We start from the raw sequence: 11,849 nt of genomic DNA on the forward strand, positions 1-11,849 counted from the left end.
AGCACTGAGCTATATAACCCCAACCCTTTTTTCTTTTATTTTGAGACAGGGTCTCCCTAAGTCACTAAGTTGCCCAGGCTGAGCTTAAACTTGCAGTCTTCCTGCCTCAGCTTCTCAGAGTGCTGAGATTACAGGCAGCTTATTTATGCTTTTTTTCTATGTAAGATAACCTCAGAGTTGGTCGTAACTCGTTGCTACTCTTTCTGTGTTGCTGATGGAAGTGCCTTCAGGCTAGCCTTTGGGTTCTTTTCAGAAGGCTACCTCTCTCTTTTCTTTTTTTAAGCACTTTGTGATAAAAAGAGGTGTTTCAGCTCATCTTATATTTTCTTTCTGATCCAGCCCAGGAATCAGCCAGTTCTCCAAGGACCTAGTTCCTTTCAGGGAAAGGTGGCATTTGAAAAATCAAGATCTTAGGGCTGTATCTCAGTGGTAGAGCGCTTGCCTAGCACACTGAAGGCCCTGGGTTCATTCCTAGCACAGCAAAAATAACAAAAAGAAACCAAGTAAGATCTGGATGCTAGGTGTGCTAATTGTACTAGACCCGTTTTTGGATGGCATTAGGAAGCACTTACATGTATATAACACACATGTACAGTCCTCCTAACTATGTCGGTGCCTAGTCTGCATGTGTATTAAAATATGCATGTTTGTCTTGATACCTCTGATTTGATCTAAACACCTCCAGCTCTTCCTCTCTTCCCCCATTTCTGTTCGGGGCACACCTTCGACAGTGAGAAGCCTGGCCCTTTACTCACTTGTCCATTCAGCCACTTCCTAGCTGTGAGGCTGTCTCCTCTGCCCCTCCAGACTGTCCTGCGTCCCCTAGGCAGCCCCCCTACCACTGGCTCCTCCTCCTCCTCCTGCTGGGAGCAAGACTTGGGGGCACAGCCTGGAACTGCCACAGGGAACCTGCACGGCAGTTGTGTAAGTCCAGTAGCTGACTGGTCCACACACGAGCTCTCCAGAGCCTTGTGCACTTGTGCTCTAGGCATTGTCAGCAGTGTCTCCTCTGTCTCTCACTATCTTGTGCCCTCGCTCTGCAGCCCTTCATGTATGGGGACTACATCGCCTATGACTGCTGGCTGGGGAAGGTCTATGACTTGAAGAACCAGATCATCCTCAAGCTGTCCAATGGCGCCAGGTGGGTCTCACCAGCAAGATTCATCTGCTGAGGAAGGGCAGCCTGTGGAAGATGGGGAGATGGGACTTCCTTGTGGGCTGTATACAAGCCTAATCCAGGACTCTAACATGATAGAGTCTGCCTTGTCTTGGTGAAATATCTTTCTTTAGGATATCTGCAGAGAGTGGGCTTTATTTGACACTTTCATAGTAGTGAGCATTCAGGTGAGGCTTTGGGTCTTGTACTATTGCAGAGGGTGAGCTGTTGGTGGAAGAAGAATGTTAGGCCTCTGGACGTCTTGGCACCTCTAGATTACCACTGCTGGCTGCTTGGTTGTACCTGGTGAAGACCAAGTCTCTGTTCACTGTTTCAGGTGCTCTATGAACACAGAAGATGGTGCCAAGCTGTATGATGTCTGCCCACACGTTAGTGACTCGGTACGTGAGCTCTGCCAGGCCAGCTTCTCCAAGGGGAGGTGCCCTCCCCTGGCTCCTTTGGCTGCATAGGAAGGAGAACTTCTCGGCAGAGAGCTCGGAGCTGACCCAGGCCAAGCAAAGTGGATTCCCGGCAAAGGGGCGGGTGTGCACCAGACTGTCTGGAAGTTTGGGCTTGGGCAGAGAGTATTAGAACTTTTTTTTTGCAGTTACGCATTTCATCTCATCCTGTAAAGTCTCTGAGGTCATAGAGCTAGCTCAGCAGCACAAACACCTGTTTGGCAAGTGCAGGGTCCTGAGTTCGATTCCTAGTACCAAAAATAAAATCAGGATGTAAAGTCTCTGTTTGGGGATGTGTAGAATGACTTAGTATAGGAGGACGTATCGGCACAAAGTCCTAACAGTTTATACTGCAGGGTCTCTAATTAAACAAACAGGCTTGGGGACTTGCTCTCCAGAACTGAACGTGTAACCCTTGACCAGCAGTGTTGGTATTGATGAGAGCTTGTTAGAAAGCCAGAGCACATCTGTGGCTGCAGCTTAACAAGGTCCCTGGGTGACTGGTGTGCATGTATAGTTAATTAAGTGAGGGCTGGCGGGGAGCAGGTACAGGGAGCACTGTCACCTGAGGAGGCCTCGCTCATCAGGACTTTCCTCCGGCCCTAAATCCTGCAGGGTCTCTTCTTTGACGATTCCTACGGCTTCTACCCGGGCCAGGTGCTCATCGGCCCTGCCAAGATCTTCTCCAGTGTCCAGTGGTTGTCAGGGGTCAAGCCTGTGCTCAGCACCAAGAGCAAGTTCCGGGTGGTGGTAGAGGAGGTAGGTAGGGAGTGGGCAGGGGTAAGGGTGGCATCCTTGACCTCCACTCTCTGGAGCTGAGCTTCTGCCCCTTTTTGACCTGCTGCTCAAGCACCTGGACCCTGTTGGACTTGAAGGGCTTTAGGTAAAGGTAGCCTGGGGTCTGGTCATGGAGTGGCCTGTAGGCTAATACCCCCACCTGCCTGCACAGGCTCAGCAAGAGGGTGGGTAGTGCATGTCTGCACAGGGTGCTACCATGAAGGTCCGCTTTCCTGCCCTAGAGGTCAAAGGGATCTGAACAGCAGGTTACAGAGAATGCCATGGGTTCAATCCCCAGTATCACCGAGGAAAAAAAAATGTCCAGTAAGAACCTGCCTCAACTGTGACCTATCCCACCTATCATCCTCAGGTGCAGGTTGTGGAGCTGAAAGTCACATGGATTACCAAGAGTTTCTGTCCAGGGGGCACAGACAGCGTCAGCCCCCCACCCTCTGTCATCACTCAGGAAAATCTAGGCAGGTGAGTATGCCCCACTCCTGCAGTCCCATGGCCACATCTGGGACCAGGCCCTGGGCCCCCCCGGCTGTAGGTGCACAGAGGGCCGGGAACACACTGGCCTCTCGAAGCCCAGCCCAGCCCCTGCTTCTCCCCTCCAGGGTGAAGCGTCTTGGATGCTTTGACCATGCTCAGCGGCAGCTGGGAGAGCGCTGTCTGTATGTCTTCCCAGCCAAGGTAGAGCCAGCCAGGATTGCCTGGGAATGTCCAGAAAAACACTGCGCCCAGGGGGAGGGCTCTATGGCCAAGAAGGTATGTCCTTGGGCTGGGGTCGGCAGGCACTTGAGGAACTGACCAGGGCCCATTTCCATGGCCAGGAAGAATAGTCTTTGCTTTAAGTCTTGGGGGCTGTCCTGAGGACCCTTGCTGGCCACTTAGGTGTGTCGAGCTGTTGTCGCCCCAGACCACGAGCCTGGGGCCAAGCCAGCCTGGGTGTCCCATGGGCAGGGCAGGGCTACTGCCTGCTGCTCCTCACAGCAGCCTGGCCTCTGCCCTTGCAGGTAAAGCGCCTGTTGAAGAAGCAGGTTGTGAGGATCATGTCTTGCTCCCCGGACACCCAGTGTCCCAGGGACCATTCTATGGAAGACCCAGACAAGAAAGGTGACGCCAAGGCCAAGAGTGAAACGGGGTCTGCTAGCCCAGAGGAGCTACCTGACGGGTCTGCCAGCCCGGTGGAGATGCAGGATGAAGGTCCCGAGGAGCCCCATGAGGCCGGCCAGCCACTCCCGCCCTTCCTGCTGAAGGAGGGTGGAGATGATGGGCTGCACTCGGCAGAGCAGGACGCCGATGATGAGGCTGCTGATGACACTGATGACACCAGCTCCGTGACCTCCTCCGCCAGCTCCACCACCTCCTCCCAGAGCGGCAGCGGCACAAGTCGCAAAAAGAGCATCCCCTTGTCCATCAAGAACCTAAAACGAAAGCACAAGAGGAAGAAGAATAAGATCACTCGTGACTTCAAGCCAGGAGACAGGTAAATCCAGAGTGCCCAGCCTGAGATGGAGCGGGGGTTCCACGGGCACACACATGGCTGTGCAGGAGCATACGAGGTCTGCAAGCCTGGTAGCAGCTGAGGGACCGCACCTGCCATGGCGGGCAGCGCCCAGGGCAGGCCTGGCCGACGAAAGAGGGGTCTGACATGGTATGGAAGTGGGGTGGTGGCCGAAGCCTGGGCCAGGCCTGGGTCTCCTAAACGTGTCTGTGCCCCAGAGGAGAGCGTGCAGCTTTAGAATGGGAGCTCTGCGCGCACCTCGGCTCTTGCCTGGCCACCAGGGATTCGGTGCTTCGAGTTCCAGGCCTCAGGGAGGGGGAAGGGAGAGTGGTCCCCAGCCCTTCCCCTGGAGGAATTGTATGGCCTCTCACTGGCCTGCACCTGGCAGGGTGGCAGTGGAGGTGGTGACCACAATGACCTCAGCCGACGTGATGTGGCAGGACGGCTCCGTGGAGTGCAACATCCGCTCCAACGACCTCTTTCCTGTGCACCACCTGGACAACAACGAATTCTGCCCTGGGGACTTTGTGGTGGACAAGCGAGGTAGTACCAGCCCCAGGGTGGCCAGTGGGGCAGCTGCCCGTGAGAGCCTGGGGGTACCAGGAGGGATGTGCGAGGGCTCTCAGGTTAGAGCTAGAACAAGGCCAAGGAGGAGGCTGCCCTGTCAAGGGCGGGAGGGAGGCCTTGACAACTCAGTGCTGAGTTGTGGTGCGTGGGAAATGAGCACTGCCAGGGCTCCTGCGCTAGTAGTATCCCCTCTGGTTCCCCAGTTCAGAGCTGTCCAGACCCTGCTGTCTATGGTGTGGTGCAGTCGGGGGACCACCTTGGCCGCACCTGTATGGTAAAGTGGTTCAAGCTGCGGCCGAGCGGGGACGACGTGGAGGTGAGTGTGTGTGGCCCCTGCTCTTCCTTCAGGTGGGCTCTGGCAGTCCCATGAGGGTCCTGTGAGGGTCCCTGGCTCACGACAGCCCATCCTGTGCTACAGCTCATTGGAGAAGAGGAAGATGTGAGCGTTTACGACATTGCTGACCACCCTGACTTTCGTTTCCGCACAACTGACATTGTCATTCGGATTGGCAACACTGAGGATGGGGCTCCACACAAGGAGGATGAGGTACACCCTGGTTCGAATTCTGCATCATTTTTCCCTACCCTGCAAGCAGCTGCAGTCCCTGATGGAGCCACCAGATGGCTGCAGAAGACAAGACCTGAAAGTCCTTTGGGCTCAGTGTCCCAGGTGCTCCTCAGCCCTGACACCTGTAGCATGTGGGCTTCCTGAGCCCTGCTGGTTGTGTGTTTTGGAGGAGCTAAGCTCAGTGTCACAAGTCATGTGAGTGTTAAGTCCTCATCCGAGCACGGACGAGGCTTGGGAGGTAGAGCCTGAGCTGGGTGTTGAAGAAGGAGCGAGAACATTGGGTGGGGTTGGGCAGAGTCCATGCAGATTTGGAGCGAGAGTCAGGCGGCGGGACCTGCAGGCTGGGGAGGAGGAGGAGAAGCCTGGAGAGGCCAGAGCGCTGGTGAGGAGGAGTCAGCGGGGCTTGGGAGGAGCCGTGCTGAGCACTCACTGCTCAGTGACTGAGCACTGAGTTGGCGCGAGAGGGCCCCAGACCTGGGTCGTCTCCTGCAGGTGCTCATGTCCCACAGTCCTCACAGCCTCATTCCTTGCCGCCCACTTCCGGGCTCCGTCAGGGGTGCTCTGGCCTCTGCCCCTCCCAGAGAACTGCCCCCTTAACTGTGTCCCCTTTGGCCAGCAGCCGTCAGTGGGTCAGGTGGCCCGCGTGGACGTCAGCAGCAAGGTGGAGGTGGTGTGGGCTGACAACTCAAAGACCATCATCCTGCCCCAGGTAAGGCTCTGGCAAGACCGCTGGGCTCATGGCCTTGCTGGGAGCTCCAGCCTCTCTTCCATCCTTAAGGCTGTTGAGAGGCTTTCTGGTCGTTACCCATGGAGCCCCAGGGGAAGAGACAGAGGCACCCCACATCCCCAGGTGTATGGAAGTGTTCTCAAACTTCCTGGCTTCTCTTAGATTTGGAACTTACTGTATTGAGAAAATGCAGGTTACTCCTAGGTGATAGGGACTTTCCTACCAGCACTTCTAGGAAAACTTTAACAAACAAGCAAAGGAGAGAAGAGCTGACCCCCATTCTGGCCCCTGCTTTAGCCAACCACACAGCCCCGCTCTCCTCTCTGGGCTTGGCAGGGTCAGTTGCAGGTATGGCTGGTGGGCCAGGTGGGGCAAGGAATGCCTTGTTTTCCCCCATCCTGACCCCACTCAGGGGAAACATCATGTCACGGCCAGCCCTCCCACACTTCCCTCTACTACATGGTCCCAGCTCCTGCCACAGCCGCAAAAGCTGTCCTAGGGCATCAGCAGCTGCCCTGAGTCTTCGCAGTAGGCTGGATTTGCTAAGATTTCCCCTCAGGCCCCTCAGCCTTGGGCAGGTGCCGACCAAGTGCACAGAGTGGGGAGGAATCTGGGTGGGCTGTAAACTGGGGCTCTGGGTCCCTGGGTCCTGCCCAGGGGAAGGAGGGATAGGCGGAGGACCCCTTTCAGAGACTTGGGGGCTCCCTGGTGCAGGGAGGCTCAAGCTGGAAAGCTGAGAGCAGGAAAGGGGGAAAGGTAGAGTGGTGTCACCAAGGCCTGAGGGAGTCACCATCACCTGTGAGGATAGGGTCCTCAGAACTCCTCAGTGAGGGGCAGCCTTCCTGTCTGAGTTACCACTGCTTTGTCTTTTGCCCCTAGCACTTGTACAACATCGAGTCTGAGATCGAAGAGTCAGACTATGATTCAGTGGAAGGCAGCACCAGTGGGGCGTCTTCAGACGAGTGGGAGGATGACAGCGACAGCTGGGAGACAGACAATGGGCTGGTGGAGGATGAGCACCCCAAAATAGAGGAGCCCCCCATCCTGCCCACTGAGCAGCCGCCAGCTCCTGAGGAGGACAAGGGAGTGGTGATCAGTGAAGAGGCTGCCACCGCTGCCATCCAGGGCGCTGTAGCCATGGCCGCCCCCATGGCAGGGCTGATGGAGAAGGCTGGCAAGGATGGGCCCCCCAAGAGTTTCCGAGAGCTGAAGGAGGCCATCAAGATCCTGGAGAGCCTCAAGAACATGACCGTGGAGCAGCTGCTGACGGGCTCCCCCACCTCCCCCACCGTGGAGCCTGAGAAGCCCACCAGAGAGAAGAAGTTTCTGGACGACATCAAGAAGCTGCAGGAGAACCTCAAGAAGACCCTGGACAATGTGGCCATCGCAGAGGAGGAGAAGATGGAGGCAGCACCCGACACAGAGCGCAAGGAGGACAAGCCTGAGGGGCAGTCGCCAGTGAAGGCTGAATGGCCCAGTGAGACCCCTGTGCTCTGCCAGCAGTGTGGTGGCAAGCCCGGCGTCACCTTCACCAGCGCCAAAGGCGAGGTCTTCTCGGTGCTGGAGTTTGCACCTTGTGAGTGGGCCCTCTCCTGCCTGTATCTCGCCCTACCTGCTGCAGGGCTTCTGGTTTTGTAAACACATATGGCTTGGCCCCTACTCCTGCCCCAGGGGACAAGTAGTGTCCTGTTCAGGAGCAGTGGGAAGGAGGTCCCTGGGTTTATTCCCCTGGCTGGACACGCACCAGGCAGCTGCCCTACCATGCCCTGCTTCCGAGGTACAGTCAGCTTTGCAGGTGGAGCTGTCAGAGCCTCCAAGGAGGGACTGATGCTTCTCTTTTCCCCCTCCAGCAAATCATTCGTTTAAGAAAATTGAGTTCCAGCCTCCAGAAGCCAAGAAGTTCTTCAGCACAGTGCGGAAGGAGATGGCACTGCTGGCTACCTCACTGCCTGATGGCATCATGGTCAAGACTTTCGAGGACAGAATGGCAAGTGGGCTGGCGGGGCATGGCAGGGCCTGACACACCACCAGCCTTGGGCGCCTGGATCTTCAGAGCTGACCGGCACCTGCCAGCAGCCGCTCACTGCCCTCTTGGACAGGGAGGGAACAGTTCTGTCAAATGAGGGCTAACTCGAGTTACGCAGACCCATGGCCTGAGGTGGTTCTTTCCTCTTTCTTTAAAAATTAGCTTAAAATTAATTATATAATTACCCAAGTCTGCTCTTTCAGAAAAATCAGAACTTCAGAAAGAGCTCCAGTTGTCCTTAGCCAACCCTTGGGCCTCCTTTTTCCCCTAAAATCGGAGGCCCTTTCTCAATTCCCAGAGGACCTGACATTGGTGGATATCCTTTCAGATGACCTTTTTAAAGATAGTTTTATATTCTGTGTATCACCATAGCAAATAGTGTTTTGTACGATTTAGTTACACAAATCGTGTGGCACCTGTAGTTTGCTTGCTTTTCTTCATGTGGTAGTTGGTGAGACCTGCCCTTGGTGTTCATGTTGGCTCAGCTGGTTCCTCTGGCTACAGAATAGCATGTTCCATTTCCTGTTCCCCTGTTTGTGGCCAGGATCCAGCATTCTTCAGCCCTGTCAGGGAAGGCAGTGTGAGGAACAGACGGGGGACAGCCTACTGAACAACCCCTCCTCGGCCTCTGCTGTGAGCCAGGCCCATGCCAGACGTAGAGTTTGAGTTCAGGGCTCAGCTTGGGCCTTGTTCTGGAAGGAGCCAGAAAGAAAAAAAGAGGAGAGATCGTGAGAGTAGGGGCAAAGGGCCCCGCTCCGACAGCCACATGGCCAGGAGGTCCATAATAACACTTCTGTTTCTCTTGGGTTTTGGTAAAATTCCTTTGGAAAATCACAGCCAGTCTCAGCTCTGCTGAGGGGTGAAGGGAGCTGTATATTTCGTTACCGTTTTCTCCAAATCTCAGGGTGGCACAGGTTCCAGCATACCTGAGGGGATTGCGTTGCTCCAGCTAGTGCTTCACCCGCTCCATCTCTTCTTGCCCCTCACCCACGCCCCCCAGCCGTTGCTCTGGCAGTCATGGTGCGTGCTGGCACTCACACACATGCCCAGAACCCACATGCCATGAGCCAGCTCTTGAAACTACCAACCTTGTGGTCTCCCAGCACGTGCCCTGGAATCCAGATCCTCAGTGCCATCCTCTGGTTGAGAATACCCTGCCTCTGCCTCTAGCGCAGATGTTTACATTAGCGCCTCTGTTGCTGGTGGTGTCTGGAGAGCCAGGGCGGTGCTCCCCCCACTGCATCGCACAGTGCCCCGGCATGCCAGCTGTGCCCTCTCTCCCTTCTAGGACCTCTTCTCAGCTCTAATCAAGGGCCCCACTCGAACCCCCTACGAGGACGGCCTCTACCTGTTTGACATCCAGCTCCCCAACATCTACCCGGCTGTGCCCCCCCACTTTTGCTACCTCTCCCAGTGTAGTGGCCGCCTGAACCCCAACCTGTACGACAATGGGAAAGTGTGCGTCAGCCTCCTGGGCACCTGGATTGGAAAGGTAAGTGAGGCACCAGTGCCCTGGCTGGGGTGAGGGTCTGTCTGGAACATACTTAATGGCACTATGTGTGTTTCAGGGGACAGAGAGGTGGACGAGTAAATCCAGCCTACTCCAGGTGCTCATCTCCATCCAAGGTACGGCTGGGCCAGGCGAAGTCATGCTGGCTGGGAGTCTGGCCCTTGGGGTGGAGGTCAGACCCACCCCAATGGACTTCCCCTACCACTGAGGAAGGTGTCCTCCCCACAGGTCTGATCCTGGTGAATGAACCTTACTACAACGAAGCTGGCTTCGACAGTGACCGGGGCCTACAGGAAGGCTATGAGAACAGTCGCTGCTACAATGAGATGGCGCTGATCCGTGTGGTGCAGTCCATGACGCAGTTGGTTCGGCGGCCCCCCGAGGTCTTCGAGCAGGAGATCCGGCAGCACTTCAGCAGTGGTGGCTGGCGGCTGGTGAACCGCATCGAGTCCTGGTTGGAAACCCACGCCCTGTTAGAGAGGGCCCAGGCGCTGCCCAATGGGGTCACCAAGGACAGCAGCTCGCCAGAGCCACCTGCTGTGGCCGAGCTCTCAGACTCTGGCCGAGAAGAACCTGAGGATGGTGGAGTGGCCCTGGGAGAGGCTTCCCAGGGCTCAGACTCAGAGGGGGGCGCCCAGGGCCCGGCCTCAGCTAGCAGGGGCCGCACAGATCAGACTTCGGAGCTGGCGCCTGATGCATCCACACCACCCAGCGTCAAACCAAAGAAGCGGAGAAAGAGCTACCGGAGCTTCTTGCCTGAGAAGAGCGGCTACCCCGACATCGGCTTTCCCCTCTTTCCACTCTCTAAGGGTTTCATCAAGAGCATCAGGGGTGTCCTGACACAGTTCCGGGCCGCCCTGCTAGAGGCAGGCATGCCCGAAAGCACAGAGGACAAGTAGCCACCAGCCCTCAAGGAAGGAGCGTCACGGCAGGAGAGGCCAGCCGCTGCCTGCTCACTCCCTCCCCGGAACCTCTCTTCCTGGCCCGTCCCCAGTGCGAGCTTCCCACTGCCCCCTTCTCCCCAAGGCAAGTTTGATGCTGAAGTGCAAGAAGTGTCCCAAGATGCTGCGTTTCTGTTCCGAAACAGTCTTTGAACAGGCAGGTCCCCTGTGGCAAAGAAAACCGGAACCCAGTTGCGATTTTCTGCTTGTCACCCCAGGCAGAATGTCCCAACACTTGCTCCCTTGCTGTCCTTTTCTCAGGTCAGAGGTGGGGTGTTCCGGGGCCCTGCAGATGGGCAGGAGAGTGGATGTGCCTTGCATGAAGTATGGGCTGCTCCTGCAGTGTCCCTGGTCCCTTTTATCCTCTGCAGTTGGACTGTAGCGTCCCCACATCCCGGCTGCCGCCACCACTGGGACTCCTCGGTCCCCCGGCGTGAACACTATCCCATGGGAGCTGTAGCTGCTATCGCTGACTTCCAGCTCTGGCCTGTTTGCCGCATTATAACCCTTAGGCCTATTGAACTTGCTCTCTACAAGAGGTCAGGAGCAGGCTAGGTTCAGGGCGACACCCGGGAGAGGTGGTGGCGCTCACACCAACGTGGAGTCGAGGACAAGAAGCTTCTGGGAAAAGCAGCTGCAGGTGCCTCGCTTGCTTTTCCCATCCACAGCTGCTGGGGCACCAGCAGTTCTGGCCCAGGCCGTGCCTGTGGGGACTTCATAGACCTCTGCTCCCCGTCCAGTCTGCTCTCCAGCAAGGAGGCGGGAGCAGGGCCAGGCAAGCACTAGGGCCTCTCCCAGCCAGTGGCTCAGCCCTCTGCAGAATGAGAGCGAGGCCTTGGTAGCCCTGAGGCCTCGGTCCAAAGAGGGAGACAGGCTCAGTCCAGAGAGGGAGGCAGGCAGTAGCAGCAGGAGCTCACCCGCACCCCAATCTCCTACCCAGAGACAGGCGCAGAGGTTTACAAGTTTTCTAGGCTTTTGATAATGTGAAGCTCCAGGTTAAGAGAATGCTGTTGAGCACATTGCAGCTATGTAATTTCTGGTGTATGTATGTAATATTTAAGGTTGGAGAAAACTCAAAAGCAAAGATATTAACTCTTAATAGAAAAAAAAAAGACAAAAAAAAAAGCCAAAGCATGATTCGTCTTGTCAGCCTTAAGTGGGCTCCACACCTGTACTGTGCCAGGACCACCCGGGCAGCAGAGCCTGGGGAAGGACGGAGCTGGACCACACACCGCAGGACTCCCCGGCACCCAGACTGGCTATCTAGAGACACATCAGAGTGCCTGGGGGCTGTGCGTCGTTCATATGGAGATGTGAATGCCTACTGCTTACGATACCTGTATAAAGTGCTGTGTGATTAAACATTTTTTTACTTGCATTTTTTTTTTTTTTTTTTTTTTTTTGGTTGGCTCATTAACAAGACAAGGTGACACCATTAAACCTGCCTCTGCCGTTCATCTGGGCTCTCTTGCCTTTCTTCCTCATGTGCCAGTGTCCCTCATGGTCCCCCTCCCCAGGGAAGGCTTGTGACAGTGGGTCTGGGAGTCTCCCTGGCTGAATGCCTTTGACATCTCCGGTCAGAATCCCAGGGCTGGTAGGTAGGGTCAGACTT

At 56.0% G+C, this 11,849-nt stretch overlaps 1 protein-coding gene across 1 annotated transcript in view; it reads left to right on the forward strand.

The window, feature by feature from the left end:
• Ube2o (ubiquitin-conjugating enzyme E2O) overlaps positions 1-11,615 on the forward strand; it is a gene marked incomplete at its 5' end in the record, with an annotated part of 58,351 nt that extends 46,736 nt beyond the window's left edge. Inside the window, 15 exon segments of the mRNA XM_013506022.1 lie at positions 1,044-1,141; positions 1,494-1,557; positions 2,230-2,373; positions 2,762-2,871; positions 3,009-3,159; positions 3,408-3,880; positions 4,287-4,441; positions 4,669-4,781; positions 4,884-5,012; positions 5,653-5,742; positions 6,640-7,336; positions 7,611-7,747; positions 9,075-9,278; positions 9,355-9,412; positions 9,525-11,615. Coding sequence (XP_013361476.1) covers positions 1,044-1,141; positions 1,494-1,557; positions 2,230-2,373; positions 2,762-2,871; positions 3,009-3,159; positions 3,408-3,880; positions 4,287-4,441; positions 4,669-4,781; positions 4,884-5,012; positions 5,653-5,742; positions 6,640-7,336; positions 7,611-7,747; positions 9,075-9,278; positions 9,355-9,412; positions 9,525-10,195 — 3,294 coding nt within the window.
• Between the last annotated feature and the right edge of the window lie 234 nt (positions 11,616-11,849).

This window comes from Chinchilla lanigera, unplaced genomic scaffold, assembly GCF_000276665.1.
Source record: "Chinchilla lanigera isolate Chin_1 unplaced genomic scaffold, ChiLan1.0 scaffold00105, whole genome shotgun sequence".
Taxonomy (NCBI): Eukaryota; Metazoa; Chordata; class Mammalia; order Rodentia; family Chinchillidae; genus Chinchilla; species Chinchilla lanigera.